The 19,751-nt window shown below is 44.3% G+C and overlaps 1 protein-coding gene across 4 annotated transcripts in view; it reads right to left on the reverse strand.

Annotated features, from left to right (window-relative positions):
• SNX29 (sorting nexin 29) overlaps nucleotides 1-19,751 on the reverse strand; it is a 2,314,491-nt gene that overhangs the window by 1,174,330 nt on the left and 1,120,410 nt on the right. For all 4 annotated transcript variants that reach the window (XM_069645593.1, XM_069645591.1, XM_069645595.1 and 1 more), the window contains one exon: nucleotides 18,339-18,402. In XM_069645593.1, the coding sequence (XP_069501694.1) occupies nucleotides 18,339-18,402 (64 nt within the window). The remainder of the gene's footprint in view (nucleotides 1-18,338; nucleotides 18,403-19,751) is intronic.

Consider the following 19,751-nt stretch of genomic DNA (forward strand, 5'->3'; position numbering starts at 1 on the left):
ACAAGGAATAACAAGAGGCTATTTGAAGATATCCCATTGAAGAGACTTGTGCTGAGAAGCATCTCTTAAGGAGAATGGAGTCATTCTCCTGGTCTTTTGCTTTGTATTATCAGGGCTACAGTGAGCTTAGGCTAGTTTCTGACAGAGGACAGACTATAAAGTTTGGACTACACACCTGATGACGAGCACCGTAGTTTAGTTTAGTTAGATATGGCATCCCATAGTGTTAAGGATTTCAATCAGGAGACGCACACCTTGGTCTCAGCCTAGTATGCAGCGCACAACTGAAATGCTTATCTTTATATATATATATAGATTCAATATTGAGATGGTACATCACTCATATCACACCCCCTTTTCAAATACCCCAGGTTACAATGGACCATGAACCAGGCTGGTTGGTAAAATACAATATTTATTTATTTTAAAATTCAAAATAAATCATACACTTTTTAATATGGGTCAGCAATCACCAATTGGGTGAGAATTACAATGAGGATGTGAACAATGCACTGGGTTTAACCTTCTAGTGGAACATATACACAGCACAGCAGAATAGGAGCACTTTTTGGTTTAGGAAAGATAGCACCCAAGTTAGAATTTCCCCCTGCAATGTTCCCTCAACCCACAAATAATCAATTCTGAGTGGATAATCAGAAGCAGCAGGTAATCAGGAATAAGAAAGAGGAAACAGGATCCAAATCGGACTGTCCCTCCCCAAATAAGAGAGAAAAACTGATTTTTAAACCCCTTGCAATGTGATGAAATGACACTCGGAAATGGACATATAAGTAATGATGTGTTAAAAACCTTGAAGCAAATACAATTCCTCACAAGAGCAACAATGCAACGACACAAACAATCACAAAGAATGGATTACCAAGAGCATACAATTCGAAAACGAGAGGAACATTTAAAAAGATTGCAGCCAAATGACATCTGTGAAAGTTGCATTTTTTTATTCCTGCCTAAAATTACCCAAAAGATTTTGTATAAAAAAGGGGTGAAATACACTGATTTTGTTGGCGTATAGAGGTATATCCCAGTAACATTATGGAAGTGAAATCAAGTCTCTAGCTGGTAAATTGGATGAGTTATGCAAGATATTAAAAGGTGCGCTTTGAGTAAAATGGAGCGGTGAAAAATGAAAGGACATCGATTGTGACAAGAACAGTTTTACTTTACACTAGAGTATTCAGGCTAGGCCACCAAAGAGGGACACAGTAAGCTCCAAGGTTGATTCGCGAGTTCAACCCTCTCACCCCAGCGCCCAACCTTGGCGGAACCAGTCCGATTACTCGAAATATGACTAATGGTTTAGGATTACACAAGACAAAATTATTAAAGAGATAGCGCTAGCACTAGAAATCAAGGTCGGGGTTGCAAGAATGATTCTGACAGTTTTAACAAGTTAGCAGGGTAAGGACAGGATGACAGAGTGGGATAAAGACAAAAGGCAAGGCAAGTAGACTATGGATTCTTATGGGGTAGGGATGATACTTACAGTCCACTTTAGTTTGGGATTTTGGACCGTAAAGGGTTCTGGTCACTACACAGCAGCACGCCTGGCAAACAGCTGGGCAGTTCTGGTCACCGGATGGCACTTCTGGACTGGCAATTCTGGTCACTGGATACTAAAGGTCAGATGGATGGCAGGTTTGCAGTTATGTAGTTAGGGAGCAGCAAGCCAGGCTGGTTCAGGATGCTTCCCAAAAACACCACATCTTTCCCATTTGGTTATTTGGGAATTTTAATGGGATTTCAGAATTGAGGCCTTGCTGGAGCAGGATCTGCAATGCTTGGGTTTCGCAGTGGGCCCTGGAGTAGGGTCAGAATGTTTTGGCCTTGTAGTTGGGATCTGGAATCTGGATGGATGGAACACGAACAGGACGCTGGCACAGGAAAATCAGGAAGAGTGTGTGTGTGTAGTCTTGTCAGGGACTCTTATTTATAATGCATAGTGACATCATCAAAGTATATGACTGGGGCAGGCTTAACTAAACACACCTCTAACAACGGTATTGGACAATGGTGATAGTCTCTGCCTCGCTTTCAGCTGGTTGGATTTCAGGAAAATGTCCGATTTATGAGGTGAGTTTTACAATGTCCAAAAACCTCCCAGTTACTTTAACTAAAATCCGATTTTGCCATAAACATACATTTATACAACTGCAATCTCTTAGCAAATTATATACACAGGTTACATATTTTGTGCAGCATATTGAAGTCCAATCCTCCAGTCTGTGAGACCTTGTTTCGCCCTTTTATCAGTTTTTTGCGCTTTTCAATGGGATTTATATTACTCAAAATTCTATAACTTTATACATGGGTGTGGATTATCATAAGGGATGTATGTACAAAAATATGCATTTGCAACATGGATGCTTTTCTTGCAATCCGCCATACTTTGCCATTTCTGTCCCCAAGGTGTCAGTGAATTCTACCAGGTCTTAAAAGAAAGCCCAAAAAATCACTTTTACACTGTGAAAATCTTACATTTTTACAAAGTCTTGCTGCAGAGATAAACAGTTTATTTAAGAAATAGTCTTTGATAACAAATGGCAGTCCTTTGTCACTGGATCATTTTTTTTTCTTCCTTCAACTGCTACCGACTGTCATTTCCTTCAAAGCAAGGTGGGGGTTTCTCAGCTTAATTGAAAGTTTTATTGCCCCTTCACACTTCAAACTTCCTTGCCCTGGGAGTTCCATTATCAGTGGGTTAACCTAACCTAGATTCTTTCCAAACTAGCAATTATCATTTAGGTGTTAGTATCTGCTGAGGTTTATGGTGTGGCTCCCTTCCTTAGGGGGAAGTTTCAGGCTCTGACATCTGGAATAACTTGTTTTTGAGACCTTGCAAATCCGGACCATGTGGTTTAAAATCTTTATTGGTAATGGCAGGCTCTCATTCAATAGTTTACTTTTTAAATCAACTTTTTTCCGCTTTAGTTTTGCAAAAGCCCATTTTTACAAGTGTGGTGAAAGGCTAGCATTTCTTTCTTTAACTTCGGTTTGGCAGCTCCATCAGATTCCCACATTGTCTTTGCATCTATAGTCATTTTCTTAAATGCAGGAGTTTTATCTGAAGCACAGATATATTGAAACTGGCCTGTCTCAGAGAGCTAGAGTCTCTTTGAACGGCTGAGCTTTGATACATTTGTAAAGAAATTACCGCGTTTTCCTGTGCGAGTAAAAATGTAAGTTCCTTGTTGACTTCTCTCAGAGTTGGTTTGACAGGGCCTGTTATTCGGGAATTATGCCTGGTTTTGCTGAGGCACAATGAAATATCCTGGGCATGGCATGGCCTTTTTAATCACAGTATTTTAAGACAGAACAGATGGAATTAGCGTCAAAGCAGCATTTTGAAAGGGTGAAAAAGTTTCATTTTGAAGGGGAATTTTGGGTTTTCAGCAAAGCAGTGCTGCCTTTTCACTTTATTCCATTTATATGTTTCAGAACACCCTGGCACGCTCCTTCAGTGTGTCCCCTTGTTCCATCTTGCCTGAAGTGTGCTTGGCAGGACAGCGCAGCCATCTTTTTGTTGCTGCAAAAACGCAGTTTTGAGGTTCAGGCGCGCACAGGAGCCAGCGCAGCTATTTTGCTGTTTCTGTGCAAATGCAGCTTGGTGATTTGGAGAAATACTGTTGAGTGGGTCAATATATCCCACAATAATCTAGGGGTTGTGAGCCATTCTCTTTATTATTTAAATAAAAGTTACTTGAATATGCCACATGACAGTCTGTATCTTCCTTCTGACCTACCACAATACCCAGTGTGGAGGGTAAGAAGGAGAATGCAGACTCTGATTAGCTATTTCAAGTTTGTCTTTATTAATGAACATAATAATGCCTAAATCTCCCTATGCTATGAGACGTCCCTACCTAACTAAACTAGCTATGGGCATCAGTGAATGTCTTGAAAATAAACTGTCCAGCGTCAAACTAACCATTCCACTAACTTAGTTTAGTTTCTTTATTTGTACCGCGCACCGAAACCTGGGGTAACTGGGCGCCAAACACTTGAACGGTTGAACTTAATAACTAAAGACAGGGGAATGTCTCCCTTCTACTGGGTTTTGGTTTCCCACCAACTTGCAGCCATTAGTACATCATTAAATACACTCTAGTAACTGTCTTTATCAGTTTGTATAGTTAATTCAATACATTATTGTACTTTTGCTTCTTCTCTTGGATTTCTCTAGAAAGAGTTATTCATTTCTATTCCTATTGTAAAAGTATCCAATACATTTCTCCTTTAGTATTCATTTCCTCTTTAAACAGTTCACAATATTTGGTCTCTCTCTGGACATATATTCTATTCCAACCTTCTTCTCAGATTTCTCTTTGATCACTTGGCTTTCCTCTTTGGCTTTCTTTATCCTGACTAATAAGTGTTTGTTACTCAAAAGACAATTCTCATTCACTCCTCTTTGTGAGTGTTAGAACATCTTTCTCTTTTGTTCCCATAATGATTCTCAATTCCTTCTCTGGTTTTAATAGTACAGTCTTTTTATCTTGACTGGGACGAGTATGATTAGTCAAATAATAATCCTCCCTCCCACTCCCGGGTCTCCCGTTTTCCCCATTACCCTATGCTCTTAGGGAAACCATTACCGCGGTTTCTAGTGGATTGGGTCGGTTCGCTCTCTTTCCAACTTGGTCTCTTGTGTCTTTTCAACGTCCTTTGATCGGTCTTGTCTTCTGGAATTGCTGTTCAGTATTTCATATATCACCTTGCTCTGTGCTTGCCATTGCGCCAATGTTTCGGTTTTGTTTTGGGGACTCTTGGTCCACCACAAGCCTCCCATGGTCACGCCACCACTATTTGTCTGTCTCTCTCTCTCTCCAGTCTAGGATGCCACATGTCCGACTTAGTTTCTCTCAGTCTCCTCACTACAGGTTGCAGTGCCTCTGTTTCCACTTTTCGCATTCGCACAACTACAGGACGTTGCGCATCCAGCCTGTTTCCTGTACCAGCATTAGAGCCTTTTTTTGTAATTTATGGGTTCTTCCCTCGGGTCTTCAGGCTCCTCCCATTTGAGGAATTACATAGCCGTGGAGTTACCCCAGCGCAATTCTGTGTCCCTTTCTCTCTGTCTCCAGCAGTTTCTCTTCTCCTCCACCCATCATCTTCTTTGTCCCAGTGGAATGGGAATTTGTCTTTAAGACAGATTTACCGTTTGCTAATGACAATAACACGTTGTTTTTTTTCCCTTGTATATATTTTTACAGAAAAGATTTGAAGAGGTTATTTTAAACTGTTCTCTAGGGATTTCCCAACGGGAATGGGAATCCTTGTCCCCAAAGGGGGAGGAGGGGTCGGAAATGAAATCCAGACACAAATTTGTCATGTATGTGTCAGGATGTCAATATCTGAAAAACCATCCTTGTGTCCAAACGTCCAATCCTGACCGTCACACTATAAAAAAAAAAACAAAGTGTGAAAGGAACTATCTCCAACCTGAAGTTGGCAACAAGTTTTCACAACTGAAAATTAGAATAGCTCCAGAGAAAATGTTCTCCAAGGTTAAAGACCTTGGGCCCAGAGGGTGGTTCCCTTCCCCTTGGTTTGAAATGGGATGGCAATGCCTCTTTTACTACCAGTTCCTTCTGTGTCTTTCCTGGATTCACAATGTTCCTGTTAGGCAGCAAGTTCTGTAACAGTCTTTCTTTAACACATGTCTAATTTGTCTAGCAAACACTGTCCTCCTTTTATTATTCATTTTAGCCTTGTAACTTGCCTGGTATACTCCCTTGCCAGGACTCTTGGTACAATTTCAACTGCCTGGTGTTCTCTCCTGCCATGACTTCTCTTGTGGTTTCACTTGCCTGGTATACTCCCCTGCCAGGACTTCTCTTGTGTTTCATTTGCCTGGTATCCTTCCCTTGCCAGGACTTCTTATGGGTTTTAAAGTTTCTCTGTATCTGTTAGGGAGAATTCTCTGTTTAGGCGGAATTTCCTAACTTAGTGAGTCCCCCAGCAGCTTTGCTGGATTTTTGGGGTTTATTTTTTTTCTCCTGCCAAGAGTGAGACTCTTTTACCCTCACTCTTGGGCATGATTTGAGTGTGTTTCTTTGAATCTAGATGTGTTTAATGGGCTATGGGGTCTTTTACTCCATAGGGCTTCATGTGTTTTTGTGATGTGTGTTACACAGCACCCTCAGTGCAGTGACACAGGAGTGTCATAGTGACCCCCCAGTATAGACTCCATACCCTGGGACTGACTACTGTCTCGCAGGGCATGTAAAGTCACCATTGACTTTACTAGTCTTAAATTCTGAACAGAACCAGTACAAACCATCATATTGTGGACGTACTGGCTGGGGCAATTCAATTGCCCCGGGGTCTGTTAGTCGAGGGGGCACGTCTCCGTCCCCCCGGATCGAGTTTTGGCTGGTGGCAGTGGATACTACTTTTTATATTCAACCGCAAATATTTTCCTATGGGATTTCCCATTGTTTTAGGCTACTATCATTATTTAATTAATTATTTACGGTAGCCTCGAACATACCGCTGGTTTATTTAATTAATATTAATTCTCCGGTTGGTATTTTTGCCAAAACTTGATTCTAAAATGGCATTTGTGTTCTCTTCTGTAACTCCAACCCAGGTTGAGCCCTTTGTTCCACTTTTTGGCGGGCTTCTCCACAGAAGCCCTCAAAAGTGGTGCCACTCTGTCGGGGGTACTTAGGAGGGGTGGAGGGGAATTTAGGCACCCTGGACTGAGTTGCCTAGGCAACTCAAGTCGCACTCCATCCTGATTGGCCCAAGTGGTGAGCCGGCCGGCTCACCACTTAGCATGTTTGAGTGACAGCTAGGCTGAGTGAATGGGGGTTTGCTGCATAAAAGCAGGGCTTTGGGGGACTGGAACTTCAGAAGTCGCCACAGGACCTAAGAATCCGACGAGGGAGAAGCTGAGCCGACCTGCCACAACGCCACCACCGGTGGAGCCCTGCTGGACCGTCTCACCACTTTTCCCAACGACAGAGGAGATCTCCCGCCGGAGACGCTTCTTCCTTTGACTGGTGGAGATAACCAGTTTCACCGTCTTTTCGCCTTCCCAACGTACCTCGTGGCCGCCTTGCCTGTGCCAAGCACCCCGGCAACCGGGATACCACGTTTTACCACGACCGCGAAACAAAGGTACCACCTTTAACCGGAAAACTCCGCGGCTGGTTTCTGCCCTGGTAGTGCAACGACCTTCATCTTTCCTCCAAGTCGAGATCTTCTCTTCCCCTGGACGACGACGCAACTTGCACCCACTACCAGGAACAACTGCCACCACTGGAGGATCCTTCCCACTTAAGGTACCGTGTTCCGTCTGGCTTCCCTGGCTACCGACTGTACGGGGTAGATTTAGCCCCCGGCTTTCGAACCTGGGTTAGCCTGGGACACCCTGGCTAAACTTTCCTAAGCCTCTCTAAACTCTTTTTGAACCCTCTGCAAGACTTTCTCAGCCTAGTGTAACTGTTTGATCTTGGGCGCATTTGTGCTCTGCTCTCTCTACGAGTGGGCCCAGCCTTTGGACTTTGGCTCACCAGTGACTTTTGCTCTTCTGCCTTGCTAACAGTGTTCCTGAATCTTAGAGTGGTGTAGCTTTCCATATTCTGTCTTTTTCCCTCCCTTTCTCACAAACTTATTGGAGTGCCATCCAGTTAAGCGCTCACCTCTGTATGAAAATAAGTGGTGTTTTACTGTGACTTATCCGATAAGGAAAAGGGGTGTATATATTACAATAGTAACTGTGTTTAGAATCTTTTACAATAAGAGTGCTGGAGTGTTTCAAACAATGTGTTTTTAAATAAATAATTATATACTTTGATACCAAAGCTCTGGTCAGTGTTTGCTTGTATTATTGTCCCCGAGTGCCTATTGTGTATACTTTGCATACTGCCTAACTCTTCTTGAGGGAAGTCTGACTGCTCAGCCACAGCTACCAGGTAAATCTGGGTGGTACAGACTGCTACCAAGTGGGTTTACTGCCAACACCTGTAGTCTTACATCTTTTGCAGTGGCCCCAAAGGGAACTGCACAGGTTTCTGCCTAACAGTATCACCAAAACTGCATATACCGTTCTTGACTCAGTATATCTGTCTGTGGTAGTGTTTGTTCAAACTTTGCCCCAAACTTGCATCTCATACATGCGTATCTTATTGTGGCTTGTCTCTGTACTTTGCCTTTTATGCATTCAAACAATCTTCTTGTAGTTTCTGCATTAGCAATCTCCTAATATTCAAAATGGTGTTGGCGTGGTTACCATAACGCCTTTGGGTACCCACTTGCTTTGGATAGATTCACAGGTTCTCTCCAGCGTCTCCGATCCTTGCTTGCCCTTCCGCAGCGTGGCTCTTCTGCTCGCTTTCCATGCTGGATTGTGCAGACGCCCTTACTGCTTACCTCGCAGCTGTGCAAACACACGCCCATTTCTCTTCTGGTCTCGGTATGGAGAACGCTGTTTCTTTGAGCGGCCGATCGGCCAGGAAATCTCTTGCTGCTACCGACATCTCCACTGCACTACCTCCTGCTTCGGCAGACTCCTCTGCTCCGCCACGAAGGTACGTGTCTCTAGCACTCAAAAGCCTCAGCATAGGAACTGAGGTCTTCCCCTTCACTGCAACACTCGGTAGTGTGATAGCCATCTTTAAGTGTCCTGCGCAGAGGTCATTCTGTAGAACAACTAATCTGCACATTGATCTGCAGCCTCCAGTAACCTTCAATCATCCCCTTCATCCTCCTCGTCTCAGTACTTCTGGGATTATGGGAGTTGGATCTGTGGATGTCATCAGACATTTAGTGTTAATATAGTTTCTCTAAATGGTTTTAAATGGGAAAATATTTCCACAAAAAGGTATCTCCGTAGTAAAAGGAGTTTTGTTGGAGCTTTTTGTCTCTAGGTCATAGATGGGGTTTTGACCTACAGAATATCGGGAGGAGGGTTCTTTACTTCTACAAGGAGGGACAATAGGCCATCAACATGTTGGGTATTAGAGGGTCTTCCTCATGAGAAACGGGGGACGTGGGGGTTAACGCATCTTGTCCAATTGAGTCATGATGTCTCCAGAGTAGTTGCCTCCTCCCATGTGATCCTCCGTCATATAGCCTCCCCTCCCCCCAAGGGGTCAGGTAGTCTCTGCCGTCCCCTGGCCACACTGGAGGAGGTCACTGCCAGGGAATCTGTGATGCAGAGTAGGCTCACCTCTGTATCCTCACAGGGGGGCTCCACCATGGGGAGAAGGGACACGTTCCTGTGATTCGTCACACCAGGAACTGCTTTTAGCTCCTGCTGATCCAATCTTAATTTCGATCCCTAAATCCTATCACTCTGACTTCAACGAAACACTTCACAGCCCCAATGTCCACTGAAAAGTGCCGGGAACATACACATGTGCACTCCAAACCACATCACAAAAGTGCTCTGCTACCTTTTCGAACAAATTCAAACCCATCTAACAATTTTAGGTCTACGGGATTAGTGAGAGCACACACTACATTTCTTATCGATTTCAGTTTCCTATTTTATATTTCATCTATAACTAACATCTTATGTGTTCCTTCCTCTAGCAGCCTCTGACTAATAAAACATTCTAGGCTGCAGACCTTTGCCTGCTCTCTCAAAACAAAAGTGCAATATACGAAACAGCCTTGCAAATTAGAAAATCATGTTATCTCAGAAACTATTTATCTTTAGGAAAAGCACTTACTTACATTCCAAGCTTTCTCATATAGTGTTTTCTGTGGCAGCGAACAGGCAGTGTTAATGATTAGCACTCAGGATTGAGTTATTAACATATTTGCAATTCCTAAATATAAAAATGTTCTACACAGCACCACATTTCACTTACACTCTAACGCTGCTGCACGCTTTGCTGTCAATCCGAGGTGGTTCTCATTGAAAACGGCATTTTCGCCTTGCTTTCCTATTACATTATTTTACATCATAACAGGTAAATCCTTCTGGTTACTACTGAGCGCAGTCAGTACTAGTTCTTCTCCAGCCCCCGAAGCTTTGCAGTGGCAGTACACTAGGCAATAGCTCTCACACAACCAGTCAAAATGATGTTGGTACAGCAACCCAAATAAAAACAAGCATGATGGCACCGAACCTAGGAAAACCCAACTGGATTTGTGGTATTAACAAAAACGTTCTGATCAGACATGTCCTCCTAAACTGGTACTTGACAAAAACAGATGCATTGCATGAATAAAAGTGTCGGTGCCTCTTTGCATCGGAAGTGTGCACAGTAAAAAAAAAATGCCTTTAATTGAGTTGAGAGCAAACAGTCGTTCACTGCTCATTTATTTCTAAAAGTACTTAAATATATGTCTGCCCATGCCAATCTCACTGTTTAATCTACCAAAACACACATCACCAGCATGGTCCGCAGGAGGCTTCGTTACTAATCCATCTCCTAATGCAACTCCCCTCTACTTGTTTTCCCCTCTCACAAAGGTACTGAGCCTTGTTGCCAGAACCCTTCCAATCCTCCTGTTGTCCTTGTCCCACCCCCAACCTTCACTAAGAGCAGCTAAGCACAAACAATAGCTCCATATCCAATATCCTTCATAAATCCATCCAAGGCCTAAAGCTTCCGGCCCCCATCTTGACTCACTATATCTCCCCATACTCACCTCACTGCACTCCAAACTCGTCTCAACCCACCTTGTCCTCAGTCCACTCTGTGCTGTCTTGTCTTTCACTTTGCTCCTTTACACCACTGGCCACATATCACTGGAATGCCATAGCACATGAAATTCAGGGCTTTCCAAAAGGAACTGTCTTCAAGATCGCCCGTTAAAATATCTTTTCAACGAGGGAGCAGTAGAGTTATTGTGCCAACATTCTCTTTCCAATGATACTCAGCCGCAGTCATCACTGGATTGCAGATCTGTCTATATGCAGTTATATTATGTAATGACTGTAGCCTGTAGCAACAAGAGCCTAGTTGCCTCTGGGTTATGTGTGCTATATAAATGACAACATAAATACATATTTAAAGTATGTCTTATGCTGTGTTTATTTATTGTTTAAAGCTCCTTTCTACCACATAACACTTCGATAATTTTGCAATTAATACGTTAATGTTAAAAAGTCTGTAAAGCAAGCAGACATTTGGGCTGCTCCTGCCATTATTTTGCCTTTTGTACTTCTTATCGAATCACTTTTCATTTTCAGTAACTACAAAACTAAGGCTATAGCAGTGAAAGATGTGTGGTATTTATGTTGTCCTTGTAATGTGCAAGAATCACCTTCCAGAAGGGGGGCATGACTGCCAAACCAGCGATCAAAGATTTGTGCCAAGGAGCCATATTGGCATCAAGCTTAATATTGTGCTTTTACACCAAGGAAAATGATGCAGCATACTTGCAGATGAGCAGTTATTGCCCGGGCCAAGGAGGAAGCTTGATGGTATGGATGCCCTGCACTTTCTCTGGCGGGATGTTTTACGATTGGGGTGGGCCAGACAAGAGGTTGAGGCAATGTGGGCCTCACTCTGTTGCTATTCTGCAATTAAACTGTTTAGATGTTGCTGAAATGTTCTTTTGGTTTTAAGTCTCACAGACTTTCCCTTTTGCTCAAAATTGTTACATTAAAACATACAGAAAAAACATGGGAAAATGAATCAACCCTGATATACCATAAAATCAAACTTCTGTAAACGCATTTCAACAGAGCTATAACAATTTAAGGCAAAACATGAAGGTTTGCATTTCCAACTGCTGCATAACAAAATTGCACCCAAGCAATACAGAGGGCTTAAGATATCCGCTCCATGGTATCCTGAAATAATGTGAGACATGGTATTCCAGATGGATCAAATTCTCTCTACACCAGGTACAACAGGCACTGGCTGGAAACCAGTAGCAACTCTGTAAATTACAGACACCTTTTGGGATTACACTGTAGGTTTTTCAGACAATCCAACAAGGAGGCCTATCTCTGCCCAGAATCAGCCAGCTTGTTAGAGGGGGGTTACAGATAAAACCTAGTAGTGCATATAGGTTGCACCACTATTGGAACTCCCATGAAGACCCTTACAGCAGCGCTCAGTGCAAAAGGTAGAGGTCTGCACTAAAATGTTGATGCCCATACTCTAAAATATGGCATCTTCGATGGCATGTCCGTCTGCAGATCCAGTGAAAGAGATATTCTGCTTGTTAACATGAGGACTGGATTTATATTTTTGTCTTGGGAGGATAGCTCAGGGGCAACATGCTCGCCTTGGAAGCAAGATGACACAGAGCAACACAGGTTTTATCATCGGGTCCGTGCTTAGAAACCTCTGGGTATTAAGCGTGTTATAAATAACCCATCATATCATTTCATAGCATGTTATTGCTACTCTTTAGGCAATCCAACGAATTTGCTACTTAAGCATAAAATATTGATCTGAAGATTTAGAAAACTTGGCTTTGTTGAGTATTAGCTCAATTGTATGGTATCACGCATTAGGAGCTTCTGGGCTTCCAGGAAAATCTTAAGGAGTCTTTCTGGAGCAGGGTGAGAGGGAGATACAGTATTAAGAGAATCATCTCTTAAGGAGATACAGTATTAAGGGAACACCATCTCTCCTATGTTCTTTAACTGCTACTCTATCTCCTACCCACCTGACCCCTCTCTCAGTAAGTCAGGAATCAAAAAGCACAAAAAACACAGCCCGAGTGCAAATCATGGCCTTCCCATAGCTACTTCTCGTGAATTGGCCCGGATGAGCCAGTCATCGAGGTACGGGTATACGTGTATCGCTCGTAGACGCAGATGGGCCACCACTGGTGCGAGGCACTTCGCGAATACCCTGGGTGCCGATTTGAGGCCAAAATGGAGGGCCTTGAAGTGGTAGTGCCTTCCCTGTACCACAAAGCGTAGGAACTTACGGTGCTTCCTGTGAATGAGGACGTGGAAGTAGACACCCTCCAGGTCCAGCGATGTCAAGAAGTCCCCCTCCTCCAGTTGGCCGAGCACGTGCTGCAACGTGACCATCCTGAATTTCTGGGACTTAAGGTACTTGTTGAGACGCTGCAGGTCTAGAATGGGCATTAGTTATCAGCCTTCTTTCTGACTAAGAAGAATCTGGAGTAGACTCCGGAGCCGCGGAATCATCTAGGAACTAGTTCTATTGCCCCTTTTCTTAGCATGGCCTGTACCTCTTGCAGGAGTTGATGGATGTGCTGCTCCAGCCGGGTCACCGGAGGGATCAGTGGACACTTATTTTGAAACTCCAGGGTATGTGCGTGGGTGAGAGCATCCAGCACCCATCTGTCAGTGGAGATCTTCTCCCACTCGCTGATGAACCCAGTCAGCCGGCCTCCTGGGGTGCATGGATGGGGGCCCGACATCCTGACTGGTTCAGTCCTGCTTTGGTGTCTGTGTTCCGCCTTGGGAGCAATGATAGCGTGGACTACCTCCACCAAAGGCCTTGGAACGGGCTCTATAGGCCTCCTGGGTCGTGGACCGGGAGGGCTGTTGGTACGACGGAGAGAAACCTGTCATCAATCTGCCCGATTTTCCTCCATAGGCACGAAAGGAAGAGCAGTGCTGTTGTAGAGTCCCCAGGGCTCGAGCCATCTTTGTACCCGTCTTGATGGCCTGCAAGGACTTATCAACGGCCTTCCCAAAGAGGTTATCCCTGAAGGGCATGTCCAGTACCCTTGTCTGGACCTCCTGGTGGAAATTAGTGGGCTTCAGGCAGCCTCGCCGACTTAGGCAGACAATGATCCCCATCTGCCGGAAACCTGTGTCAGCGATGTCCAGGGCCACTGTGAGGGGATGGTCCGATGCCACTTCACCTTCCTGGAGGAGTGCGATCACCTCTACCCTCTTTTTGCCTCTGATACAGCATTAGCCTAATTGGTGAAGCTGCACTTAGAAAAAATTGGATAATTGAAATCCAAGAGATACTTGAGAAATAAAGGAGCTTAACATAACCATACCTAGATGACAATTTTTTGATAAAGTTTCACAAAACTGCTGAACCCGAAGTGGGTATGAAGGGTGTGCAGCCCACACCGAAGGCTTAAAAGTCTTGATATCTTTGCTTCAGTTTACTTACAGTGTCCTACACGGTGGCACTGACCAGTGGGCTGCACCCTACTAATGAACTTTTAACAAATAAAACAAATACGGGAAACTATTAGACCTTGATTAAAGCAACAGCTGTGCACTCTCGTTCTCTCTTTTTGTCACCTCTACCCTCTTGTCATCAGGCAGGAACTCCAGAATCGGGCCCAGCTTGTAAAACAGTTCCCTGTCATAGCTGGCCAGGATAACCAATGCATTGGCTGCCTTGACGGTCGACGCTGGAGTAAATGACCTTCCTCCCAATGACGTCCAACTTCTTCCCCTCGCTGTCTGGAGGGACTGAGGATAACAACAAGGGGTTCGACAACGTCTTCCTTGCGACCGCCGACACCACCGAGTCCGGCGACGGTTGCAACCATAGGCACTTGTGTGTGGACTCCGGTACCCAGTACTTTTTCTCCAGCCTATCGCTCTTGACCGGGGCCATGCAAGGATTCTTCCGAAGGGCTAGGCCTTCCTCCCACACGTCGTCCAGGAGGGACACTGCCATGATGGTCTTCCTCTTAGCCTCAAGCCTCTGGTATAGGAAGCCATCCTTCTTGGTCTCCTCGGTCGTCAGAGGGAAAAGTTCAGAAGCTTTGGCGACCATGGCATGAAAGGACGCCACCTCATCCGGTGCGGATGCCCTCGGTTGCAGTGATTCACCCACCGTGACCATGTCATTGTCATCGTTTGTCATGGCCGCGTCCGTCCCCGGGTTCATCGGGGGGAGGGCACTGGGTGCAGGTGTGGAGGTTGATGCGGGGGCATTGGATGGCGCTTCCCCTTTTTAGCCGGAGGCTGATCTGGAACCACAGGGGATGGGGCTAGCAGCATCCTCTTCTGGATTTCTGACATCAAGGTGTGTAGGGTCGAAAGGATGCATCTCTCAGCTGAGCAGGCGTGGTTGGCACACTAGGCCCTGCGCAGTCCTCGCTGTTTTGCCGCAGTTGTCATCCTCCATGGCTGTCTTTTCCTCCACTTCAGGCTTCTCTGGCTTCTCCTGCAGCTTAGCCGGGTTGGACGACTTCCTTTTTGACGAAGAGCTCGATCCCTGGCTGGCGATGGAGGCAGATGGTGACGTTGATCGCACCCTTCCCATCGAGGGACTCACCTGTGCGCGAAGCCAACGGAAGCGGACTTGCAGTGCATGGCCTTGTCTCGGGCCCCCACGGATGGAGCAACCTCAAAGGACTTAGAAGTACGCTCTTCGGACCGGCCGGTCCTAGGTGAGGCATGACCCTACTTCATGCACAGGACAGAGGCCTTGGCGCTAAGCCACTTTGCCAGTCTACTGTGTCAATCCTTCATCGTTCTCTTGAAGAAGCAGAGGAAGATCTCACAATCTACTCCTTTTGTGGTGCGGGTGAAGGCAGTAGAGGCATTGAAGGTGTTTGTCCTCTACAAACACGTTCCGCAGTCTGCATCTGGTGCAGAGCTTGAAAAGGGAACTTCCTTCCTTCTCCTCTGTCATGGTCGGCAGTGCGGAGTAGGCCTGAAACTTCGATGAAATTCGGCAATCCCTGCTCTTGAAGGGAGCTGAAATTCACAGACAAACGGATGGTGAGAAGAGCACACAGGCTCTGTTTTGACAAAAATACAACTTTTTTCTAAAAAAAAAGTGCAAAAAACAAAATACCTTACAGAGTAAAACTTGAGAACTCCCAACACTTGAACATGCCATAGAAGATGGATGTCAGAGGAGGGGTTTAGCGAGAGGGCAGTCATTGACTGGGGGCAGTATGACCCCAGAGTACAGTGATTGGTTTAGAGGAGAAATACAGTTTGTAAGTGAAACTGTTTTTTTTTTACTGAGGATTCCCGGCCTGACAACAGGGAACATTCATGAGCATGTGAATCCATGCCAGACCCCATGTTGGAGAACTGCTTGCATCCCTGGACTCTAAACTCGCAAGCTATCCTCATCCTACTTGATCTCTCCTCTGCCTTTGGCAACGGTCCACCATACCAATGGTATATAAGGCGCTATATAAGTGCAAAATAACAATAACAATAACAATTCCATCCTCATACAAAGGCTCCAAAATACCCTTGGTATCTTGAAACGGGAAGTGGAATGGCTGACTTCTTTCCTAACTGACCGCTCTTCCCAAGTCATCTTGGGCACCATCTACTCTCCTACTACCTTCTCTACTTGTGGTGTCCCCCAGGGATCTATCCTCTCCCCGGGCTCTTTAACATCTACCTTGCTCAGCTGGCACTCCTCAACTCCTCCTTCTCCCCCAACTTCCAGTGTTATGCAGACGACACTCAACTCTTTTTCAGACTTCCTGTTGACTTACTCGCACCTTCCTTCATCCCCGATTGCCTATCTGCCAAACAGACATGGTGCACTTACAATGATCTCTGCCTCAATGCTGAGATCCTTCTGATTGGGACCCCTGCTGCCTCCTTCTTCCCTTCTCTCTGGCATCCCACCTTGGGCTCTCCCCCTGCTCCTTTTGAAGCCATAAACCTTGGAGTCATCTTTCACCCTCTCTCTCCTTCCCCACTCACACTCAGGACATTGCTAAGAAGTGCCACTTTCAACTCTTCCTTCTCAAAGGAATTCTCCTTTTTCTCACTTTCCCCCAGAAACTCAATGTCTCCCGAGCCCTAATTCTCGCTAGGCTTGACTATTGCAACAGCCTCCTCCTCAGCCTACCTTCTTCCACTCAGCAACCCCTTCAGCTAATCCAGAATAGAGCAGCAATATTTATCTTTGGCCTTAAGCCCAGGGACCGCATCTCTCCTGCCTTAAAAAGTCTCCACTGGCTACCGGATGCTGCATGATCAAATTCAAATCACACTGCATTATCCACAAGGCTGCATGGGGCCGGGGACCACACTATCTGAAACTCTCTCTTACAAAATATTCTCCTTTTCGACCTCTACGTTCCTCTGGCACCAACTCCCTGTGTAAAGTGTTAAGCTAAACAGAGAGCAGGAGGTTGTTCGCTTTCCTCAGCTGGAACCCTCCTATGTAACTGCCTCCCCCTCCCTCTGCACCTTGAGCAGGACCTTCTTAAGTTCTAAAAGCACCTCAAGAGCTTCCTCTTTTTCTCCTCCTTCCCTCCTTTGCTAATCCCACAGTTGCTGTGATTGGTGTCATGGACCCTTATGCATCCTCAGGGCCCCTGATCACTCAAGGCCAATCTCGCCAGCTTCTGTCTACCTTCAGCACTTGCCTCGGCCCACCCTCTGCTCTGTAGACTCCCAACGCGGCTCCTGGCCGCATAGCACTTACCATAACTTGCACTACATCTGTGGCTCACCCTCGAGCCTGAGCATCTACCCCACTACTCTCTTCCTTGCTGCACTTGCACGTTCCCCCACTGTATTTCTTGTATATTTTAATTGTACTGCAATCCCATGTTCCCTCCCTGTTGCCCTGTGAGCACTTTGAAACAGAATGTATTTGATATATAAGTACCTAACAAGCAAACAATAAATAAATACAAATAAATACATAAATACAATGTTAAACTGCCTAAATGTATTGAGGATGCAGGATTACATGGATTTGATGATGTGATGAACCATAGACCATGATCCACCAAATACGCTGTGTTACTGGACGGAAAGGAAAGCAGAAGCCTTCAATCTTTCAATACTTAAGAAAACCTTGTAAGCTTCTGCTTGGCAACGGAGTGAGGTACCTAATCAGCACCTTGGAATCTTCCCAGGATGTAGCACTCTACTTCCAAGTGTGAAGAGTCCATTTTATGGAAAACAAAAAACAACGGTTTGTAAAAAAACATGACGGTAGAGCACAGTTTACAAAATTATTCTGGTTCTCCTCATGCCAATTCAGAAGTAAACATTTATCAGACAGAGAAACAAAATCCATTTGTCACATGGTGTCAGCGTGACACTGTCACCACGGGCATGGTCCTACAATGTGAAAACATGTACGTTTGTAGACTTTTGAAGTTATCTTCTGCTCTCAGTAGAGAGTAGTATGTTGGTGGTTGGAAATACATTCTCACCCATTGTGAGGGGGGGCCACATCAAAGTAGCATACTGCAATCAATCTGTTGTATGTACTCTAACATTATTAATCATGTATATATCTCATTATCCTCGATACGGGCCATTTCAAGGTGCTGTAATAATCTGGGTCACCAATATTACCCACTTCTTTAACTCAATTTATTGACCTCAGTGGGATAAAGTGTCGAGTCAGCCTTGACAATGGTTTTGGACCCATGGCATCATCCTGTTCCCAAGTGTGTAGGGCTTAAGTGCTCCACCCTGTCTATGACAATGCCACAAAACATACCTGCTCTGTTCTTCCAGTTCATTCTTTCTTGTCATCATTGCTATAGTGACTTGCCGAAGTTCATCTAAGGATAAGGAAAGGAGAAAAATTAACTTATTTTTCCCATGTCCATGAACTGAGTATGCATGATCAGTTTATGTTTGAAAACCTGATGTTTACAGGTAGTAATTGGGAACTCCATGCTATTAATTGCTCATACAGATTTTTGTGGTCTTATACTGATGTCAAATATGGAGATGCATAGAGCAGTACTGCAGGACAAATCACAAGTATAGACTTGTAAACTATTAGAAGAAAAAGCAACTAAACATGGGCACACTGTGCACTTTGTAATTGTGTTTTAATCAAGTGTTGCACATTGAATTAAAAAATACACTCCTACTACGTGTCCATGACATAAATCATATTCAAAACCATATCCTGTTACATATAATCTTAGAATGTTTACCACACCTTGAGCTGGCGGTTAGAGTATTCTTTGGTTACATTTGTATAGCTAAATAGTAGACCAGTGCAGTACATGTAGCCAGTACACTATGTGTAAATATTCAACCCCACAACACATTATATTACAAAGAGGAATAAGGAAAGGAGATAAAGATCAGTAATATTATACATTGCAGAAGCACTCATGCGGTTTGTGCTGTATTTTGCATCTGTAATCAATTGTAGATTAGAAGCAAAATCTGTCAAATCAGAGCAAGACCTTGTTAATGTATTTGTAAGGCACTGTAGGCCCATAAGCAAATGGGCACACACATAACAAGAACAAACAACAGAAAACCCTAAAACTACTAAGACCCTATACTAAATAATTAAGACATCATCATGAAATAACAATAAACAGTGTTAAAAACCCTTAAACCTAGAAAAAAACAAACAAATCAATGAAACTAGTAGTGAAAGCAGTAGACTGGACCCTATTGTATAAAATGTTAAAATCCACAAGGTCAAACGCAGCCGAGGGGTCTAATAAAGCAAGAAGAGACCATTGTTCATAATTTGGGCAAGCTTGCCTAGAGATCCAGAAAAGCAGATTCTGTGCCATGGCATGCTCTAAGACCAGACTGTCTAGAGCCCAAAAGATCATGGTCTTCAAGATGGGCCTGCATCTGTAAGTATGCCAAAAAGTCTAGTATCTTGAAAAGAAAGGGCACACTTGTGATAGGTCGGTAATTTGTGGGGATATTTGGATCAAGAGTTGTTTTTTTTGGCAAAAGTGCGATCCACACCTCTTTAATACATGTAGGCACATACGCTGACATAAAAGAGACATTAAGAAATTAAGTGATCAGAGGCGCAAGTACAGTTCTTTGGTTTTGAATCGAGAGGGAGTGACTATTCAGCCAAAAGGAATGCAAGAGAATATTTTAACTGAGAACAGCATTACATGGTTTAAACAAGGATCATGAG

This window comes from Ambystoma mexicanum, chromosome 2p (assembly GCF_040938575.1).
Source record: "Ambystoma mexicanum isolate Mex_15411 chromosome 2p, UKY_AmexF1_1, whole genome shotgun sequence".
Lineage (NCBI taxonomy): Eukaryota > Metazoa > Chordata > Amphibia > Caudata > Ambystomatidae > Ambystoma > Ambystoma mexicanum.